This window comes from Thalassophryne amazonica, chromosome 16, assembly GCF_902500255.1.
Source record: "Thalassophryne amazonica chromosome 16, fThaAma1.1, whole genome shotgun sequence".
Classification (NCBI taxonomy): Eukaryota; Metazoa; Chordata; class Actinopteri; order Batrachoidiformes; family Batrachoididae; genus Thalassophryne; species Thalassophryne amazonica.
The window spans coordinates 10,314,552-10,337,161 of record NC_047118.1 but is presented as its reverse complement, the minus strand read 5'-3'; the positions used below and the strand labels follow the sequence as shown (position 1 = coordinate 10,337,161).

The 22,610-nt window shown below is 39.6% G+C and overlaps 1 protein-coding gene across 1 annotated transcript; it reads left to right on the top strand.

Moving 5' to 3' along the window:
* Nucleotides 1-5,415: 5,415 nt before the first annotated feature.
* On the top strand, nt 5,416-21,670 carry dhx58 (DEXH (Asp-Glu-X-His) box polypeptide 58). The gene is made up of 11 exons (XM_034190770.1): nt 5,416-5,592; nt 5,707-5,911; nt 6,001-6,191; nt 6,285-6,398; nt 6,491-6,623; nt 16,743-16,922; nt 18,973-19,223; nt 19,316-19,627; nt 19,704-19,894; nt 19,984-20,083; nt 21,478-21,670. The coding sequence occupies exons 1-11, from the start codon at nt 5,416-5,418 to the stop codon at nt 21,661-21,663; spliced, it is 2,040 nt and encodes a 679-aa protein (XP_034046661.1). The 3' UTR covers nt 21,664-21,670.
* The last annotated feature ends 940 nt before the right edge of the window (nt 21,671-22,610 follow it).

The following is a 22,610-nucleotide window of genomic DNA, read 5'->3' as shown; positions in this document are numbered from 1 at the left end:
AGATAGAACTCCTTCTTTTCATTAATTTCTAATTAAGATAGTTTAGCTACAGTCCTACTGTTTGACCATTTAAAATCTTGCTCGGATGGAAGTAGTTGAATTCGGTGTTTCGCAGTTGTGAAATCTCGCGCCGTCTGGTGGTCCGTGACTCGCGAGAGATTGTTTCAGCAGAGTTCCGGTTTAGGGCACAATGTAAACACACCTCGTGAGGCGTGGACAATAAGACATCGGCGTACAGCAGAAGTTTATCACAGGTGCTACACCTCCTCTAGAACGTGTCATCATCATAATCGCTTGTGAACTCGCTGAATAGGCACCATCGCCATCCTTGCTTTGCTGTTGTCTACATGCGCTGTGAGACAGCGGAACTCTGCTGGCACCGCGGTGCATTCTAGGAAGTGTAGGCGGCTGCCAGGGGCATTATGGGAAACGATGAAACACCGAATACTGGGAGGTGGGGTAAAGTTAGTTTTACCAGAGTTTCTCTGATTTTTGTACCGGTCTGAATGTGCTGTTTTAGTCATGTCAGTCGTTTGTATGGACTGCATGCTACCGTTTCATCAAAGCAGTCAGGAGGATGGGATATGTTCATTTTGTGCAACCAAAAAAATTAAAGTGACGACAGATAAAGCTGTGCGATAGAAAGTGACTGTAAAGGTGAATCCATGGCATTCAACCTGATGATCTCTTTTTGAAGAGTGACGGCCTGTTTGTTGAGTAGCACCTCCCGTTTCTGTCATTTATTCCGAGCTTTTGTGAATCACCCGTAACTATTAGACATGTTGTGGTAAATTTACATTACCTCCCTGTGTGAAGTTAAAATGATCCGAATGCGCCTGAAGACTGCTTAAGTTATTGACTGAATATTCCCAGCACTTGTGCACCCAAAGAAAAAGTTGCCGTTAAGGAGACACTTGTGTTAGCTGCAGAACACAGAGTTTGGTGCATACAAGTTTTAAGGCTTAAAGTTCTAAGACTTACTATGATACAGTTAATGCATTAACTGCATCATAGTGAGCCTTAGAACTTTAAGCCTACCCTCGTAATGGTTATGTACCATTTTCCATGTCTAGGGTTTTAATTCCAAACGGTTTAAGATGATGTCATATTTGCAGCTTTTAACCATGATTGCACATGGTACTTACCGTTTTAAGACACTGCCACATAGGTATGTAGTTATTTTGTGCATTGCCACATTTTTTTGGTGTGGTAACTTACAGGTAGGTAGTTTATGTGCTGAAGAGACTCGAGCACACCGGGAAGAACCTGACCAGCAGTTTACAGCAGTTCTAGCCTCTTGCTTTATGTATTGGTTAAACATATGGTCTTTTTTTTAAGTCATATCATACACAAACTGTATTAAGATTTGTTTTTACATGGCTGACAGCTGATATTTTGAGGCTTTCATGTACGAGTATAAAAGTATTTCTTTGCGTGTGTGAGATCGTTACAGTTTTTCCAAAGTGTTGTAAACATTGTAACTAAAATGACTGAGTTGTTTTTGTTTTAAAGTGGTCAGTGTTTGAGTGCTTCATGGGTGCATTCAGATCTTACGGGATGTAATTGAGCCTTCACGTTGAATGTCCTGTTGACTTGTGTAGGTATGAAAGGTGACTTTGTACTTGAATCATGAGTGACGGTGTTGCATTCTTCAGGGTTGTCGAATGTTGTTGTTGCCCCCCCTCCCTGGTCCCCTCCCTATGCTGCATTTCAGATCGTCTTCACAGGTATGTCCGAGTGAAACCGTATGTACCTGTATAAGGATGGCTACTATGTCCATGTATGGTGTAATAAGTACCATTTATTCCAGTACAGTTAATGACAATAAAGTGGGTTTTTCTTTTTCAGCAAATATTTATTGTGTAGGTTGTTTTTGGTGTGAACGGATGACATGCAGGTGTTTGGTGTGACAAACAGAAATTCCAGAGGGTGGGATGGAGACAGAGGATCTGCTGCGACGACGCCAAAGTGGAGCAGCTGAAAGAACAACCGTTTTGAGCAGAAGATAAACCAATGAGGGTCTCACACCATCCCCTGTAAGAGCCAGGGGAAGGTGCGCTAAATCCTGGTGCACCGGCAGAACTGAGAGGTTGTCTGGCAACTTGAAGGAGCTGTGACAGGGTGCCGGCAGAAACAGGCCGCCAAAGATTCTTGAAGTGAAACAAGCAATAAGGTGAAGTTTTTTTTTGTTGTTGTTTTTCCATGAGTGTTCACTTTTTGCATGAATGGTTGGTTTCCGTTAACGTTTGTGTGTACATGCCAAATGTACATGTCGAGATCCCACTTGTGTTAATATTGTAACAGTTAAATGGCAAAAAAAAGACTGCTGGACTTTCGACAAGATTAAAACAAAAAAACACCCCCCAAAAACTTGGGCTTTTTTATTTTAATTTTTTCATGTAGAAATTGCTTTAAATTACATCATTTTAGAAATTTTAATATAATAGAAGCCTGAATTTATGTATTGATATGCATGGTAGCTGACAGCAATGGTTCGAAGAGGCCGGCCTACAGGTCAGCATAGAGGCTCTGATCATGGCAGCACAAAAACAAACTCTAAGCACCAGATCCATGGGGGCAGGAGTCTACCGCAGCCAACAGGACCCAGGTTGCAGGCTGTGCAGATGTGCACCAGAGACACTTCAGCACCTACAACCCCTGGCAATAATTATGGAATCACCGGCCTCGGAGGATGTTCATTCAGTTGTTTAATTTTGTAGAAAAAAAGCAGATCAGACATGACACAAAACTAAAGTCATTTCAAATGGCATCTTTCTGGCTTTAAGAAACACTATTGTGGCAGTCAGTAACGGTTACTTTTTTTAGACCAAGCAGAGGAAAAAAATATGGACTCTCAATTCTGAGGAATAAATTATGGAATCACCCTGTAAATTTTCATCCCCAAAACTAACACCTGCATCAAATCAGATCTACTCGTTAGTCTGCATCTAAAAAGGAGTGATCACACCTTGGAGAGCTGTTGCACCAAATGGATGAATCATGGCTCCAACACGAGAGATGTCAATTGAAACAAAGGAGAGGATTATCAAACTCTTAAAAGAGGGTAATCATCATGCAATGTTGCAAAAGATGTTGGTTGCTCACAGTCAGCTGTGTCTAAACTCTGGACCAAATACAAACAACATGGGAAGGTTGTTAAAGGCAAACATACTGGTAGACCAAGGAAGACATCAAAGCGTCAAGACAGAAAACTTAAAGCAACATGTCTCAAAAATCGAAAATGCACAACAAAACAAATGAGGAACGAATGGAAGGAAACTGGAGTCAACGTCTGTGACCGAACTGTAAGAAACCGCCTAAAGGAAATGGAATTTACATACAGAAAAGCTAAACAAAAGCCATCATTAACACCTAAACAGAAAAAAACAAGGTTACAATGGGCTAAGGAAAAGCAATCGTGGACTGTGGATGACTGGATGAAAGTCATATTCAGTGATGAATCTCGAATCTGCATTGGGCAAGGTGATGATGCTGGAACTTTTGTTTGGTGCCGTTCCAATGAGATTTATAAAGATGACTGTCTGAAGAGAACATGTAAATTTCCACAGTCATGGATGATATGGGGCTGCATGTCAGGTAAAGGCACTGGGGAGATGGCTGTCATTACATCATCAATAAATGCACAAGTTTACGTTGATATTTTGGACACTTTTCTTATCCCATCAATTGAAAGGATGTTTGGGGATGATGAAATCATTTTTCAAGATGATAATGCATCTTGCCATAGAGCAAAAACTCTGAAAACATTCCTTGCAAAAAGACACATAGGGTCAATGTTATGGCCTGCAAATAGTCCGGATCTTAATCCAATTGAAAATCTTTGGTGGAAGTTGAAGAAAATGGTCCATGACAAGGCTCCAGCTTGCAAAGCTGATCTGGCAACAGCAATCAGAGAAAGTTGGAGCCAGATTGATGAAGAGTACTGTTTGTCAGTCATTAAGTCCATGCCTCAGAGACTGCAAGCTGTTATAAAAGAGAGGTGGTGCAACAAAATACTAGTGATGTGTTGGAGCGTTCTTTTGTTTTTCATGATTCCATAATTTTTTCCTCAGAATTGAGTGATTCCATATTTTTTTTCCCTCTGCTTGGTCTAAAAAAGTAACCGTTACTGACTGCCACAATTATTTTTCCTGATTTCTTATAGTGTTAAAGCCAGAAAGTTGCCATTTGAAATGACTTTAGTTTTGTGTCATGTCTGTGATCTGCTTTTTTTCTACAAAATTAAACAACTGAATGAACATCCTCCGAGGCCGGTGATTCCATAATTTTTGCCAGGGGTTGTAGTATCAGGATGCAAGCTCAGACTGCGTACGCTGTGAGGCATGACCAAGTGTTGGGAATAGTGTACAACAACATCCCCAAGATGTCATCAAAGGTGGTTAAGAATGACAGGGCTATGGTCCTGTGGGATTTTGAATTCCAGACATACATAGTGGTGGTCAACAAGGAAAGAAAAGACCACACGTGTGATCCATATGGCAATCTCATCTGACAGCAACATCAGAAAGGAGCACGAGAAAACTGAAGTACCAAGCATTGAAGGAGCAACTGGAACGGATGTGGAAGGTAAAGTCCAAAGTGGTCCGTGTGGTAACAGAAAAACTCAAGCAGATTCAAAGCAGAATGTCAAAGGTTTCCGTGCAGAAGAGTGCAGTCCTGGTAACAGGTAAGACACTGCACAGAACCCTCCCAACTCCCAGAACTCTACCTTGAGGAACCCATACGTAAGCTTGGGGTTTCACTTTGTCATAAACTTCACTCGTAAGCTGCTGTGTAGCAGCAGGTCTTAAAGCTTATTTTGTTAAATGGTAATGATGCCGAGTTCTGTTTACCTGGAAGACTGAAAACTAGTGACATCACCAGCATGTTCATAGGTTTCTCTTTCCTGATGCAATGAAACGGCAAGTATGGGGCCCAGTGGGGGGGGGCATGCAACAAACACAAAGTTGTCAAAATAATGTCTGCTGCTAACAATAAATACATTTTATATAGAAATATATATATGAGAATTTGAGATTAAAAAAAAAAATTTCCATCAGCAGAACTAACAGTTTATGTCCCTGTAAGAGATTCTTCTGTCACTGCTTCATGGTCCAGAGGTGGTGTTCCTCAGGAGCCTCCCTCAATGGAGCCCCAACCTGTGTGCTTTCGGTTTCTATTCTGTGGCGAACAGCTGCTGCAACACAAATAAAAACGCCACTGCCTCTGCTCACAGCTGAGTTCGCCAGAGGAGAAGCTGCCGCAAACTCTTAGAGCAGTGAGTAAAAGACATCTAACCAGTAAACTTCACGGAATATTTCATTGTTCCCTGAGCTTGACACTTGGTATTTATGATTGTGACTGTCGTGGTGTTGACTTGCCTTCTGGTACTGCTGGTCTACAGGAGAGTACAGGATGGCAGAGTTTAAGCTGTATGACTATCAGGAAGAAGTGGTCCAACGGGCTCTTCGCAGAGAAAACATCATTATTTGGCTGCCTACTGGTAGTGGAAAGACCCGTGCCGCTGTGTACGTGGCTAAAAAGCACCTGGAGACCAATCCACAGGCTAAGGTGGTGGTCCTGGTAAACAAGGTAACCACAAAAGACAAACCTCAGCAGAATATAGTGGTTTCTGTCATTATTAATGCAGATATTTCAGGATTATTACCAGAAGAAGAGAATAATCTCTATATTGTCTGGTGGTAGGTACACCTGGTGGACCAACACTACACCAAGGAGTTCAAGCCTCATCTGGGTCAAGACTATACCCTGGTGCCAGTCAGTGGAGAGAGTGAGAAAAAGGACTTTTTCGGAAGAGTGCTGAAGGAGTCGGACGTGGTGATCTGCACAGCAGAGATTTTGTATAATGCCCTGATCAGCTCGGAGGACAGCAAACATGCTGAGCTCTCAGGTCTGTGCAAATTTCTTGTTCTTAATACTTGACTTTCTATATTTCATGTTTAGTAAATGGAGAATGCAGTCTTTGCTGTTTCCTTGCAGACATTACGCTGCTTATAATGGACGAGTGTCACCACACCCGCAAGAAGAGCGTCTACAATGAGATAATGGGGCGCTACTTGGTGAAAAAGCTGGGAGGAGAGCGGCCGCTGCCACAGATTCTGGGTCTAACTGCATCACCTGGGACGGGAGGTGCAAAGACCTTGGAAGGAGCCACTAATAATGTGCTGCAGGTCCAGATCTGGTTGCATGTTTTGCAGTTTTACACAATCAGACACAGTTACAACTTCTACCATTTCATTGTCAACTCTTTCTGACTTCCTCAGATTTGCGCCAATCTGGACTCGGCGATAGTGTCTGTGAAAAACTTCATCCATGAGCTGAAGGCGAAGGTGCCGAGGCCGACCAAAAGCTTTGACATTGTGGAAAGTAGACCGAAGGTAATATTTAAAAAATTAATGTATTTTTATTTATTTATTTATTTTAAGATAAAGAAAATGCAAAAGTACAAGTTGGTAAATCTTTCTCCCAGGATCCATTTGGGGATCATCTGAAGATGATGATGCAACTGATCCACGCATACATGGACCTGCCAGAAGGCGTCACACTGAGGGAGTGCGGCACGCAGCAGTATGAAGCAGATGTGATTTTACTGGAGAAGCAGGGTAAGAAAACAAGAATCCCAGTGGTGGACATAGTTCCGCTAACCGCTAGTTAGCGGAACTAACATTTTCATTAGCGGATTATCTTTTTAGCTAATTTTGAAAACCGTCAGCGGATTAATTAGCTTCAACTAAATTTAGTTCCACCAACTTTCAGTCCAGTAACATTTCTTTGCTGGCATAGTGAGTAAGACCGAATGGCCAAAGATGTTTGTCAACCCTAAAACCAAATGTTAATTCTAGTCTGTTAGGTGTTTTGTAACAGCCAGGCTACCGTAAGGAACCCTGCCCCTCTGCCCTCCCTCAGCAGAAGGAGGCGGGCTGGCTGCCAGTGCGGCTGGGGGGAAAAAAACAAACATTTATTTTCAACATGCAGCAGCTCAAGCGAAGAGCAGAAGAGGTAAATCAGAACACCATTTTCACTCATGGTCACAACATAACTCTTCACCACACTAACTACATTCCTTGAACTATAAAAAGACAACAAATCTATAACACAACACTCTTAAAACAATATACTACAAAAATAATAACAAACAAACCCTGAACTCCCATAATGCATTGCAGCAATGCATTATGATCGACAGTGTGTCTGCTTTAAAAGACACCGTGTACATACAAACTTTTACTTTTTATTTTGTGATAAGACACTTATTTATGGAGATAAATTTGTCTCAATACCTGCAAATGCACAGAGAGTGATCGACAAAGTCTTTGATTTGCACACGCATTTTGTGATCCACAAACACAAATTTCCGATTTGTAACTTGTGTGTTGGTTTTTACAAATAGATGAGTATTTCATAAATACAACATTTTTCCATTTGTAAAAACAACAAAAAAAAAAAACAAAAAAAACATTTGCAAAACTGAAAATTTTGTTTCTGAAGTGTAACTCAGTATGTTGGCCGCTTCTCAAACTCCCATCCACTAGATGGCAGTGTTCTCTGCATTTTGACGGGGGGATAGGATGAGTCTTTCTCATAATGCCTTTTGGCGCTTGTCAGTTTAACGCTTAAACCTTTATTTCTTCTTTATTACTTTTAAAGTGTGATATTTTCACTTTGTAAAAATGACAGAGTTGCTGTTAATGTGTTGATAAACTGTCCAGAATTAGTCTGTTTATAAATGAAACCATGAGTGAAAGTGCCTTATGTTTTATCTACACTGCCACCATGAAAGGTAAGCGAGACGTTTTTGCTGCAGCTGACAGGATGTTTAAAGACAGAAGTGATGCATTGAATTTACTCAGAAGCCTCTGCGGTGCTAAAAGTTGCTGACAGTGTGCCAAGTCAATATTGAAAGTTAGCTGTTCGCGGTTAGCTGTAATTTCCGCTAATTTTTTTGAGGAGTTTATTGGTTTAGTGTTATAAAAGTTAACTTTTCAGTTAGCGGATTATTGGTTATCAAAATTAATTTTTTGGTTAGCTGTGCCCACCACTAAAGAATCCACACTCATGCTACGTTATACGGCAGAATTCAGCTGGCTGAGTTCGTCTCCATCACTTTGCCAGATACCTTTTAAGATATTCATTGAACATTTTTTGTATTCTGATAGACTGTGTGTGTGTGTGTGTGTATATATATATATATATATATATATATATATATATATACTGAACAAAAATATAAATGCAACATTTTTGTTTTTACTCCTATTTTTCATCAGCTGAACTCAAAGATCTAAAACATTTTCTGTATACACAAGACATTTCTCTCAAATATTATTCACAAATCTGTCTAAATCTGTTTCAGTGAGTACTTCTCCTTTGCCGAGATAATCCATCCCACTTCATATCAAGATGCTGATTAGCAGTGTTGTATAGTAACGAAGTAAAAATACTTCACTACTGTACTTAAGTACGTTTTGGGAGACTTTGTACTTTACTTGAGTTTTTTTAATTCAGCTTATTTTCACTTTACTTCACTACATTTCCGACCTTAATTGCATACTTCTACTCCGATATATTTTCTATTCGCCATGCCGTTACTCGTTACAAAAAACACACGAAAAAAGTCGTGTTTTCACCCAGAGACACCACTGATTACTAGTGACTGCAACAACGTCAGGCCCATACATGTCAACCTATACGGATTTTCCGAGTTTCAGAGTCATACGGACGTACAAATACAACCCCTGGCAAAAATTATGGAATACACCAGCCTCAGAGGATGTTCATTCAGTTGTTTAATTTTGTAGAAAAAAACGCAGATCACAGACATGACACAAAACTAAAGTAATTCAAATGGCAACTTTCTGGCTTTAAGAAACACTATAAGAAATCAGTAAAAAAAAATTGTGGCCAGTCAGTAACGGTTACTTTTTTAGACCAAGCACAAGGAAAAAATATGGAATCACTCAATTCTGAGGAAAAAATTATGGAATCATGAAAAACAAAAGAACGCTCCAACACATCACTAGTATTTTGTTGCACCACCTCTGGCTTTTATAACAGCTTGCAGTCTCTGATTCATGTCAGTCCACTTGGTGCAACAGCTCTCTAAGGTGAGATCACTCCTTTTTAGATGCAGACTAACGAGCAGATCTGATTTGATGCAGGTGTTAGTTTTGGGGATGAAAATTTACAGGGTGATTCCATAATTTATTCCTCAGAATTGAGTGAGTCCATATTTTTTTCCCTCTGCTTGGTCTAAAAAAGTAACCGTTACTGACTGCCACAATTTTTTTCTTGATTTCTTATAGTGTTTCTTAAAGCCAGAAGTTGCCATTTGAAATGACTTTAGTTTTGTGTCATGTCTGTGATCTGCTTTTTTTCTACAAAATTAAACAACTGAATGAACATCCTCCGAGGCCGGTGATTCCATAATTTTGCCAGGGGTTGTAAAGTGTTACGGATATTCAGGGTTTGGTCTGTAATGGGTCTGTAATCATCTGCAGCGCGACTCCACTTTGATGCGTGAGCCATTGAAGCAATGCTTCGAACCACTGGCTCATGGTTCTTTGATTCGCTGCTCTTCAGAAGCGGTAAGTCCGCTTCTTAACTCCTCTCAAAGCCATTAAAATGTCGTGAGTCGCTTTTGTGTGGATTAAAGTCACTAACTGGGACTCTTGTCATGTTGTAGCCAAGAAACGAGAATCGTCCTCCGTTCCGTTGACACAAATTGCCGCTTTAAAATTAAATGACACCTCTCCAAACGCTGTAATACAGAAAATAAACTACAATCGACTAAAACGTTTTTTTTTTCTTCCCAAAATGAGACGTCCTGTGTTCTTTATTAATTAAACTGATGCTGACATACAGCACAGCCAGCTGTAAAAGCTCAGCTCAGTATATGGAAAGACATTCATGCCCAAATGTCTGAAAGGAAATGCTTTGACAAAACTACAGATTTTGTTTATTTATGTCCAGAGTTCAAGGATCCACCATGTAGAGTTTATGTCCAAAGTTTAAGGATCCAGTGACCAATTTCATATTTATTACGTTAAGGACTCAATGTTGTTCAATTCAATTTCAGTTTAATCGGCTTATAAAGCGCCAAATCGCAACAAAAGCCATCTCAAGGCACCTCACATAGAACAGTTCAACATAAAAATTAAAATAAATAAATAAAAATTAAAACATGTAAATACATAATTAAAACAGAAGTAAAAGAATAAAACAGATAAAAAATAAAAACTATAAGAAAGAGAATAAAAATAGGTGACTTAAAAATGTCCACAGACTCCAACTGCCTCACGGTCGCAGGAAGACCGTTCTACAGAGGGATCGATAAGCGGAATCGATAATGGTATCGATAAAATCTTATCTAGTTCTATAAAATTCAGCTTGATGCATGAATACTAGATCTCTATTGTTTGAAGTTCAACTGTGGAGGAAATACTAATGATCCTGACTTTAATGTCATTGTGGCAACTCATACACTCAACAAAAATATAAACGCAACACTTTTGGTTTTGCTCCCATTTTGCATGAGATGAACTCAAAGATCTAAAACTTTTTCCACATACACAATATCACCATTTCCCTCAAATATTGTTCACAAACCAGTCTAAATCTGTGATAGTGAGCACTTCTCCTTTGCTGAGATAATCAATCCCACCTCACAGGTGTGCCATATCAAGATGTTGATTAGACACCATGATTAGTGCATAGGTGTGCCTTAGACTGTCCACAATAAAAGGCCACTCTGAAAGGTGCAGTTTTGTTTTATTGGGGGGGGGATACCAGTCAGTATCTGGTGTGACCACCATTTGCCTCATGCAGTGCAACACATCTCCTTCGCATCATCCATGAAGAGAACACCTCCCAACGTGCCAAACGTCAGCGAATGTGAACATTTGCCCACTAAGTCGGTTACGACGACGAAATGGAGTCAGGTCGAGACCCCGATGAGGACGACGAGCATGCAGACGAGCTTCCTGAGACGGTTTCTGACAGTTTGTGCAGAAATTCTTTGGTTATGCAAACCGATTGTTTCAGCAGCTGTCCGAGTGGCTGGTCTCAAACGATCTTGGAGGTGAACATGCTGGATGTGGAGGTCCTGGGCTGGTGTGCTTACACGTGGTCTGCGGTTGTGAGGCTGGTTGGATGTACTGCCAATTCTCTGAAACGACTTTGGAGACGCTTATGGTAGAGACATAAACATTCAATACACGAGCAACAGCTCTGGTTGACATTCCTGCTGTCAGCATGCCAATTGCACGCTCCCTCAAATCTTGCGACATCTGTGGCATTGTGCTGTGTGATAAAACTGCACCTTTCAGAGTGGCCTTTTATTGTGGACAGTCTAAGGCACACCTGTGGACTAATCATGGTGTCTAATCAGCATCTTGATATGGCACACCTGTGAGGTGGGATGCATTATCTCAGCAAAGGAGAAGTGCTCACTATCACAGATTTAGACTGGTTTGTGAACAATATTTGAGAGAAAAGGTGATATTGTGTACGTGGAAAAAGTTTTAGATCTTTGAGTTCATCTCATACAAAATGGGAGCAAAACCAAAAGTGTTGCGTTTATATTTTTGTTGAGTGTATGTGGACAAAAACCCAGTGATGTGATACCGCTATGCAGTTGTGTGTACTGTAATAAAACTAATTTTGGTACGAATTGAGGTTATAAGGATTTTGTGCTGATTTTATGTATTTTCTCACTTGGTTTATACAGGTGGACCCTCACAGGGGTTGACATGTATGCAGGCCGATTTGTCATGAGGCATGTCTGGTAGGCTTTTTTGCAGTTGCGCACTTGGGGGGTGTTTGTCAGGAAAATGATCATTTCTCTACATTGATTACAGACCTGCAGTGGGTCTGTAATCAACTTTTCTGCAGCGCTGCTTGGCTTTGAACCTTGACCAATCGAAGCAGTGATTCGCAGATCAAAGCAGTGCTTCGATCTATGATTGTGGATTGATTGCTTTATTTCGCTTTATCCTAATTTTTCCACGCTTAAAACCCTGAAGAGCATATGTCTGAGAGTAATATTTAATATTTTTATGTTAAACCGACCTGTTGTGGTCTTCTGAACAGTTGATATATGTATTTTATAACTTAAAAACGGGACCGATGCTAATGCGTTAGCATGTCTATGGTGTTTTCAATGTTAAAGTTAGCATTAAGCTGTTCGAATCAGCACATTTGTGTTGATTTGTTTTCTGTATAATTAATGGCTCAGCGTTCGTTGTCGTAAAAAAGTCAAATTGTAATTTTTAAAATTTATTTTTATTCATATATTATAGCAACAACAATAATAGTCTACATAATAGACAATAATAGTCAATAATAGACTAATGTTACAATACAATTTTAGCGAAAGAGACAACCTAATGAAACAAAACAGAAAAGATAAAACCATGTAACAATTAAAATAAATAAATACATATAGTTTCTGAAGTGTTTTTGTGTGATGTTGACAATTTTCAGTATTTTGACTAATACGACCAGTCATTTACAAGCCTAGATAAACTTCTATAAAAAAAAAAAAAATCGGTCCGTTTTTGATTATTAACATTTACTTGTACTTTTACTTTCAATACTTGAGTACATTTAGTTGTACATTACTTGTCATACTTAAGTACAATAAATACTAGATACTTTAAGACTTTTACTTGAGTAACATTTCAATCAGTGACTTGAACTTCTACCAAAGTCATTTTTTTAGTGGGTATCTGTACTTTTACTTAAGTGTGATTTTCCGGTACTTTATACAACACTGCTGATTAGACAGCATGATTATTGCAACAGGTGTGCCTTAGGCTGGCTCAGTAAAAGGCCACTCTAAAATGTGCAGTTTATCACACAGGTCAGTGCCACAGATGATGCAAGTTTTGAGGGAGCATGCAGTTGGCATGCTGACCGCAGGAACTCATTAATGCATAAAGTAGTGTGGCGTGTGTGACGAAAGATGCCTGAACACGCCCCTCTCTTCAAGTCCGAACCACCTAACCTCGGTTTGGTGTTTGCTAAATCCTCTTTTGGAGACTGTGTGGTGGTTCTCCGAATAGTTTACTTTGTTGAGGACATTAAAAGTTATGAGCTGCATATTTATTAGTAATCACGCTTATATAAGTGGACCTTACAGGTGAAGCTACTGACAGCTGCTTAAAGTGTTAACACCATTGGCAACAACATTAAGTCCAATGAGAGTTTGACTCCAGTGTGAATATTACAGCAGAGACGTCTGATCTGTTAGGACATTTCAACACAAGAAGAAGCTGTATTATTCTGGGTGTTTGTAATAAATACTCTAAACAAGCGGACACAGTAGGGTGGTCAGATGTCATCTTTTTGCCACAAATTGAGATGGTTTCTGGTGTTGTTATTGAAGTCTGTTTTCAGGTTGAAATGCATGTTTCAAACTTGCCACTGTCTCCCTGAGCAGAAGCTGAGTTAAAAGACAAGAGACAGACAACGCTTCGCTCACCAGCAGATTTTACAGAACTTATGGCTTAAAACATCTTAAATTAAGACACTAGAAAAATAATTCACTGTTTACAGACAAAAACAATTTTTGTACCAGGCTGTAAACATGTTTATTTCTGCTCTGAAGTTGAACATTTTAACATGGAGTCCTATGGTAAAGCGCTCTGTTTTGAAGCTAGTCTCTAGCAGCCAGTCAAGGTACTGCACCGCTGCGTCAGCCACATTTATAGCGGGCTCAGGTTACCGCTTGGTTCTGATGCATGTATTTGGAAATCAAAACAGCCAGCTGTTGCTGACCTAACCATACTGTCACTTTGAGGTTATGGGTAGATTTAATATTGGTTTTGCTTTCAAAATTTAAAGCTGGAAGGTTTATAATTCATGTCAAACAAACTGATTTTGTTGGGGATTTTCTGCCTTAGATCCCCACCCCGGAATTTTTATTTTTTTGTGGTTGATTGTTAGGGTAGAGACATGAAAGAGTCTTATACTGACGAAAAAAACAAGAAGAAAAAAACCTACAGCTGGCAGGGTGTTATAATAGTCAGTACTATAACGTGTATGCGGACCTTGGGGAGTTTTGTAAAACTGATCATACATAGGGATGGGTATTGATAAGGTTTTATCGATATCGATGCCATTATCGATTCTGCTTATCGATCCGATTCCTTATCGATTCCCTTATCGATACCTCGTGAATTTTGTACTAAAAGTAGGCTTTACAGGTTTTCTATGTATTCCTTGAGTCTTAAAGTAAATAAATATGAAATTAGTCACTATATCCTTGATCTCTGGACATAAATAAAAATAACAAATCTGTGTTTCACTTTGAAGTTATTAATTCAGACTGGATTCTATCATTCTATCTTGACTTGTCAGAGAGCCGCGCAACGTTTGGAGCTGTGTGAACAGAACGGAGCATGATTCTCGTTTCTTTCTCGCACAAGACAGGAGGCCCAGTTAGTAACTTTAATCTGCACAAAAGTGAATCACTCTGAAATGCAATCTGGGACTATTCCAGACAATAAACTGGAGTGAGTGCAGCATCCATTTAGGTGAGAAAAAACAAACAAACAACTTATTCAATTCATTCCAGTAGTATTTGTCTCACTAGGATGCAGCAGTTTTCTAGTTTGGCAGAAAGTTCTGGAGGAAATCACTGAAGAAATTAACAAACTGAAAATATGGTTTGACCGAAACAAACTGTCATTAAACTTAAATAAAACAGGGATGAAATGGAGGTGTGAGAGTCACTAGGTGTTCACAGGAAACACTTATTTCTGTATTTATTTATTTATGTTGTTATTATATTTTCTGTTGTGTTCTATTCAGGTTCTTTTTGTCTCTTTCTCTAAAATTATATATAATAGTCAGATTATTATATATAAGCAAAAATAAATTTAAGGAATATTACAATTTGAAAACAAATGCACCCGAACGTGATGGGCTGCAATTGCTAAATGCTAACTTTTAACATTGAAAATGCCATAGACATGCTAACGCGTTAGCATCGCTCCCGTTTTTAAGTTATAAAATACATCAACTGTTTCAGAAGACCATAACAGATCGGTTTAACATAGAAAAGGTAAATAATACTCACAGACGTATGCTCTTTAGGGTTTTAGCGGGGGGAAAATTAAGCGAAAGAAATAAACGAAGCAATCGACCGAAGCATTGCTTCAATCTGCGAACCACCCTTCGATTGGTTCAAGGTTCAAAGCAAAGCCGCGCTGCAGAAAAGTTGATTAAGGACCCGCTGCAGGGTCTGTATCAATGTAGAGAAATGATCATTTTCCTGACAAACACCCGCCAAAACAACGGCCACTCTGAAGGACCGATAACAGAATCGTTAAGCACAAAGCTTATTGATGTCGGTGGATCGAATCATTTCTAACGATACCCGCAAGGCACCGGTTCTCGATACCCATCCCCTACTAGCAGGGGTGTGAAAAATGATGTGGAATCCGCAGATTTCGTTATGGGGGATGGGCAATGTTAATGTAATCATGATCATAACCGAGTTTGTAAAATGCCTGTCTCAAAGCTTCTTTTTTTTTTATGACATTCTGCAAGTTTTATGAAGCCGCGGGGAAAAATGGCAGTCAAAGCGTGCCTGTTACGACAGTTGTCGTAAACGGGACTGGCTGGTTGCTACAGCGACGCTGTGTGCCTTCTGCTGCAAGACACAGTTTTTAAGCTAAAAGTAGCATGTGGACATCGCATATTTTTAGAGCTGTCAAGTTTTTAAAAGAAGAATTTTGCGGTATGTCTGTGTCGCGGAGCGACGTCGGACAAAGAGAAGATTGCGCGAGAAAAACGGTTTGAAAAGTTTAAGGAATCAAGAATCTGTGGCACTGGCTTGAAAGAAAAGAAACAGCGAAAAAGCGAACTGTATCTTGTGTCATCCGGACATTAAGTGCGGTAAGAATTTTTCTCTCCCTGGAAAATAAACATTGTGTTGTTCAAACAAGATTGTGACTTTTTTTTAAATTAATGTAGACTTTCTTTCATTGGAAAAAAGACTATGAATTTACACCAGAATATGACTTTTTTTTTACTATAAGGTATGTTATTGATATTTTACCATGATTTTAAAAATATTCTACAATCTTTAGCTGTGGCTTTTGAAATGCTTTAACAGTCTTTTTAGTCTTCATGAATATCATGTAGTTTAATTGTTCTGAGCTGATGCCTAATTTGGTTTACAATTAAAAGGAAAATCATTCCAGGTCCTACTTCCATGTCATATTCTGTTATTTAACATGATCATTGACAGTTCAAATGAAAATTTGAATCTAGGATCATTTGAATATGTGCTTCTTTTGAGATTTTTCTTTCAGGAGATGCTGAAAATGTATCATTAGATACAAATTAATTTGGTTTCCGTGGCCCCACGGGCAGCGCCCCCGTTACTAGTTGCACACATTAGAATATCAAGTACAAATTTTTAGAAAATTTGATAAACGTCCTTCAAATGATCATTGACACAAGAAACTGTGACCCACACACACTTCTCTCATTACGGCTGGTTGGGGATAAAAAAAGAAGTTCCTAAATACAGATGTCAAAATACAGATACAAAATACAGATGTCTCTATGTTCATGTTATAATACTGCAACGGAGAGTGTGTTGAAGAAAAAAAAAAAAAACACGTATTTGTTGTCGACTGCCTGTGTGTCTCTTATTATGCTCTGCATAATCGACTGTTTAAAGTTGTTCCTCTGTTCTGTTTGGGGATCAGGGACCAGGGAGAAGAACAGGTTGGTGGCGCAGTGCGCTCGCCACCTCAAAGAGTATAACAACGCCCTCTTCCTCAACGACACGCTGCGAATGATTGATGCGTACGACTACTTGGTGGATTTTTATCATGGCGCCACTTGCATTGATGGAACAGATTTGATCCTGGTGGGACTTTTTAAAGGTATTGTTAAGATTTCTGATGGATCCATATAAACGTGTGTGTGTGTAAAATATTTATAGTTCAAACATTGTAAGAGGGCATAACAATGCTGTGAATAATTGCAAGATGTTTTGGTTAATCCTGGCATACTGTATAGCGGGGCATTTTTAGCTCGGTTTATTTAGACAGCTTCAAAATGTTCATAAATTAGTGAGATATAGTTTTAAGAGCCATAGTCTGTAACTGTGGAATGGTTTATAGAAGAGAGTGATATATCATGTTTCAGTAGGCCACTTAATGTTTTTTAGGGGAAGATAGATTGTCCACACAGACAAAAGTCAAGTTTTTTTTTTTGTTGTTGTTGTTTGTTGTTGTTTGTTTTTGTTTTGTTTTTTTATCCAAAGATCCTTTTGGGCGGAAAATTGCGGACCTTTTTAGGGTAGGGTTTAAAGGGGCCAAACAGTGACATAGAAAAAATGTGGATTTTGACCTTTGAATATCTTTGTGCGCCCTCAGTAAGCCTCATTGATCTTATTATATATGAACGCATGGATGGAGTTCTTCCATTTAGCGTTATATTTTTCAAGGCTAACTGAGGGCGCCGCCTATAGGTGGTGCTTCAAGTCACAATTTTTGGCATTTTGGGCTACATTTGGGACCCTCCCAGGGCCTGCGCCCTGAATAAGCCTTGCTCATTTATGCATATTTGGATACACTGGGACAAGTTCTTTCCAAATTTGCATAAATGGCGGTGGCTTAGTTAGGGCATGTTTGCACGCCCTAACTAAGCTAAGCGGTGGCGCTCTTTATGTTAAGAATGCAATATTTGACGATTTTCATTTGGCCATATCTCCGTGAGGCCCCTATGGATTTCAGTGAAACTTGTTTTATTATGTTCCTCTTATATCTCTGCTATTCATGATAATGATATCAAGAAGGCGTTTTGCCTCATTAACCCTGGGTTAATGAGGCAAAAAGCCCAAAATGCCAAAACTTGACTTGAAGCGCCATCTATAGGTGGTGCCCTCAGTTAGCCTTGAAAAATATAACGCTAAATGGGAGAACTCCATCCATACATGCATGTACCATAAGATCAATGAGGCTTACTGAGGGAGCACAAAGACATTCAAAGGTCAAAATCCACATTTTGACTGTCACTGTTTTGGCTCCTTTAACCCCTACCATAGAAAGGGTCGTAATTTTCCTCCCGAAGGGATTTTTGGATTAAAAAAAAAAATAATAATTTTGTCCGTTTGGACAATACATCTTCCCCTTAAAAAAACAAACAAAAAAAAACAAAACTTCAGTGGCCTACTGAAACATGATATATCACCACCCATTTGAAAGTTACAGATTTCAGCTCTCAAGTTAATCTTAATCAGGTCTGTACAGCTGGTTAATTGGAGTTTTTAAGATGTGTTTTATCACTAACGTACTGATGTTGACAAGGGAACCTCCTGGCTAGCATTGTTTATTAGCTATTTTGACCGTATGGTGGTTATTAACTTCTTGGCAGCATTGTCGTCACTTATTCATTCTGTTTCTTTGTAAAACCTATTTTTCTGAAACCACTCATCAAAAGTTAGTAGAGCACTCTGCTGCTTGACTGCTCGTGATGTTTTATGGCTTGGGTTGTAAAAAGTGAATGTTAAAAAAAAAAAAAAAAAAACACGCTTAGCATCATCAACAATCGGTGCAACTGAGGCTAACTCCGATGCTATCATTTTCTTGAAGATATTGATGGAGCAACGTCCAGCATAAATGAGTTGTGCTGAATGTGGAAATCTTTTAATTTCCAGAACACCTTCATCAGTGTGAAGTTATTGGTTATTTGGGAGTTGAAGAGCAGTAGTTCAGTTAGTGGTATTTGACTAGAACTGCGCATTAATGCTGCGTTTTCTGAACTGCATAAAGGATTTCAAGTTGAAATTCCAAGTCAGAAACTCAATTGGGAACTTTCCTGTTACTCTTAGTATGGCTGTAGCAAACAGTTTTCTTAAAAGTCATACTTACCATTTGTGTTTTATTGTTGATCACCATGGTAAGCAGTCCTAAAACACTGTTTGAACAGAGAACCTAGTGGAGCTGAAGACGCTGGCAAAGGATCCCCGCTTTGAGAATCCAAAGATGGCTGAACTGCAGAGCATTCTCCTGGACCGTTTTTCCCCAGGTGTACAGTGTCGAGGGATCATCTTCACTAAAACCCGTAAAAACACCCAGTACCTGACTGACTGGGTTTGTGAAAATAAAGCATTAAAGGATGCTGGCATCCGTGTGGCGAGCCTTACCGGAGCCGGCAATGGCAGCACGTATATGACCCAGGTATGAACTGAAGAACATCAGGAACTGTATCTTCTAGGATGCATTTCTAATATTTATTTTGCTTGATTAACGTGCACATCATCCCCTTGCAGTCTGAGCAGGGAGAGATCATCCGCAAATTCCGGCAAGGCCGTCTTAACCTGCTGATCTCCACAAGTGTGGCTGAAGAAGGCCTCGATATTCCTGAATGCAACTTGGTGGTTCGCTATGGATTGCTTACAAATGAGATTGCCCAGCAGCAGGCCAAGGGACGTGCTCGAGCCAAAGACAGTGTGTACTCGGTGGTCGCTGAGAGAGGTGGACGGGAGGAGCACCGGGAGCATGTCAATGAATACTTAGAAGACCTCACTGGTTCAGCCATTGCTAAGGTCCAAGAGATGGATCACCAGGAGTTTCTTGACAAGGTGAGGTCTTCTGAGCAACCCTGTCCTTGGCTCACAATCGTCAGCATTTCTGACGTTGCTTCTTATTTCTTTGCAGATAACCAAGCTTCAGAACCAGGCGGTTTTGAGCCGTAAGCTTGCAGAAGGCGCCAGACAACAGCAATCAAGTCGCTACCGCGCTTCTGCAGTTCAGCTCCTGTGTCGGAACTGTTACAAGCCTGTCGCCTTTGGCAGTGACATTAAACTTATTGAGAATGTACACCATGTCAACGTCAACCCAAACTTCAAGTGAGCGGAGAAAATGAGTGAAAATTATTATGCCGGCTTTTGTTGGTCATTACAACAATCCCAACTGCTATACTCACTTTTGCCTACAGGGTGTACTATAAGACCGGTGTGCGGGTGCACATAGATAAGAGTTTTGAGGACTGGGAGCCGGGATGTACGATCAACTGCAACAATGGCAGTTGCAACAGGGTATGGCAGCCAAGTATTTCTTTGTAGGAATCATGTTCTGCATCCGTTCATCCAACTAGCATAGCAAAGAAGATAGTGTCGGTCCTGTCAATTTTGTATATTTAGCATGTCTGAGATTTTGTTCTGTCTTTTAGGTTTACGTAAACTCCTCTTTCCAAACATCCCAGTGGGTTGAAACCACACTTCCCTCTGTCAAGCAACAAACTTTATCAGAAACTAATTACCGTATTTTCTGGAGTATACCAAGTCACACCGGACTACAAGTCTGACCTTTGTCTGTATTCTCAACTCTTTAATTTGGGATTTTTGTGAATTTTTATAGTGTACTTTTCATAATAGACATTTTTTTTATCACCAGAGTTTAGTTTGTTTAGTGCTTTGATTTCTGTGAAAGTCTGATGTAAATAGTTATTCGCAGCTCTAAGTTGTGCTTGTCAGGAGAAATTCTGTCCTCCAGCAAATGTTCGTATCTTAAAACTCAAAAACCATAAAACTCAATTTTTATACGTTGATACTGGGAGGTAAAAGTTCTGCGTGCCAAAATAATCATGCTTTCTGACATAAATGCCCTTTTTGCTGAATTTTGGGGTTTAAGTAGGAAGTCTGCCAGAAGCCTTGAAATGTTCAAATTGCCCACTAGATGGCGACAAAGCTTCTCAAATGTGCGGCAAGAACTCAACTGTTTATTTATTTGGGAAGTTAACTTTTGGTGAAAATAAGATGGGCTGACAGCTTTAAAAAAGTCGACTTGCGGTTGTGTCTCTTGTCCTTATGGACAACTTATTTGTTATCACTATTATTAACAAACTTGTGACGCATAAGTCACGGGGTCTCCCAAACTTATACTCCAGAAAATATGGTATGTTGAAAAATAATTTATAGTGACCACCTACTCAGACTGGCTGAAAGCATAACCATCCAAGTTCACTTAGCAACTTGATCTGGTGATATAATACAGAATTTAGTGGTCTATGAATCCATAAATAAAAGTAATGTTTATACAAATGTAGGTGGATTGCTCGCTTAGTTTTTGTACAGAAATGAACTTTCTCTCCTTGGCGCTTTAAGTAGAAAGGAGCTGCTCTTTGCTACATATCTGCTTTCTTTAAAGTGGTACAAGCTTCTTGTTTCTCCCACAGATTTTAGATTAGCTCAGTGCAGACACGGACTTCTGTTACATATGTCACAGAAATCTGAAATGAGCAGTTTCATGCCTAAATTTGATAATTTGTGCATGCACAGTCAGGATAGTGGAACTTTGTGCAGATTTAACATGAAAACCCAAGTATATCTAATTGTTGCAGGTTGATATCTTACACAGTGTGATCCCATCAGTGACTGCTGTGGATCTTTAAATTGGGACACTAACTTTTGTTCGTTTTTTGTATTCGCAGCAATGGGGATTTGAGATGAAGTACAAGAAGGTCGCCCTGCTTCCCATTTTGTCCATCAAGAATTTCGTTGTGGCGACCCCTGACGGCAGGGAGCTTTTTAAAAAGTGGAAGGAAGTTCCTTTCACGATAACAGACTTCAGCTTTGAGGAATACTGCCAGAACAACTTCCCCGACCCCTTCAGTTGAAACCAGCACTGGAGCTCAGTGTGTTTTAATAACTTGCAACTTTAATAATGTTTATTTAATATGCACTTTTTATCCTCATATTTATGTCTCTGATTTATGATTTTCATCTTAATTGTGTCTTACATTGTATTTGCACATATGTTACATAGTCATTGTATTTTAATGTTTTTTTTTTTGTTTTTTTTTAAATGAAGTCATTCAAGGTACGGTTATTTTTGCTGCTGGGCCAGCGAGGCAGCAGTGTGCTAAAACCATTCCACATCACTCGTGCTTGAAATTAGCGTGTCGGCTTTGTTTATGCCTAAGGTGTCGACTCTCTTTCCTCTTCCATGTTTTCTGCTTCATCTCAAGCACTCCGGTGTGCAAAATGAGCTCCGCTCTAACATCGTGTTCCCGTGAACGCTCACAAACGGTAATTTGCTCCTGCCTGTTGTAACTGTATGCACAATTATCTCTGCGGTTAGTATGTTGTGTGTGGTTACACTGTCCTTATCTGCGTGCACTGTGTAGGAGCAATAAGCGCTGGATGAATTTTAATAAACGTTTTATAACATGAATCCTAGGTGACAGTGTTTGATCGCCAAATATCACATGAGGCTGTTGCTGAAGGAGCTTAAGTTACAGAATTGAGTTGAATCTCGAGGTGTGCTGCAAAGTTGAAGCAGCACAATGCAGATCACTGTGCCTGCACTTACACTGCTGATGTGTCTGAGCACATTTCTTACCACCTCTTGCAATCGAGTTTCCTATTATCAACTGGTGTAATTGCACTGTGCAGCCTCCAGATGGGGATGTGCGCACGAGGGTGAATTCTTAAGAGGAAAATGCAAAAGTATAAAAGCAGCATTTAAAAAAAAAAAAAAAAAATCCGCCACCGGAAAAAAAGTATTAAGGAATTAAAACGTATTCCCTTGCTACAGTGCTGAGATAAACATGAGGGGTTTCTA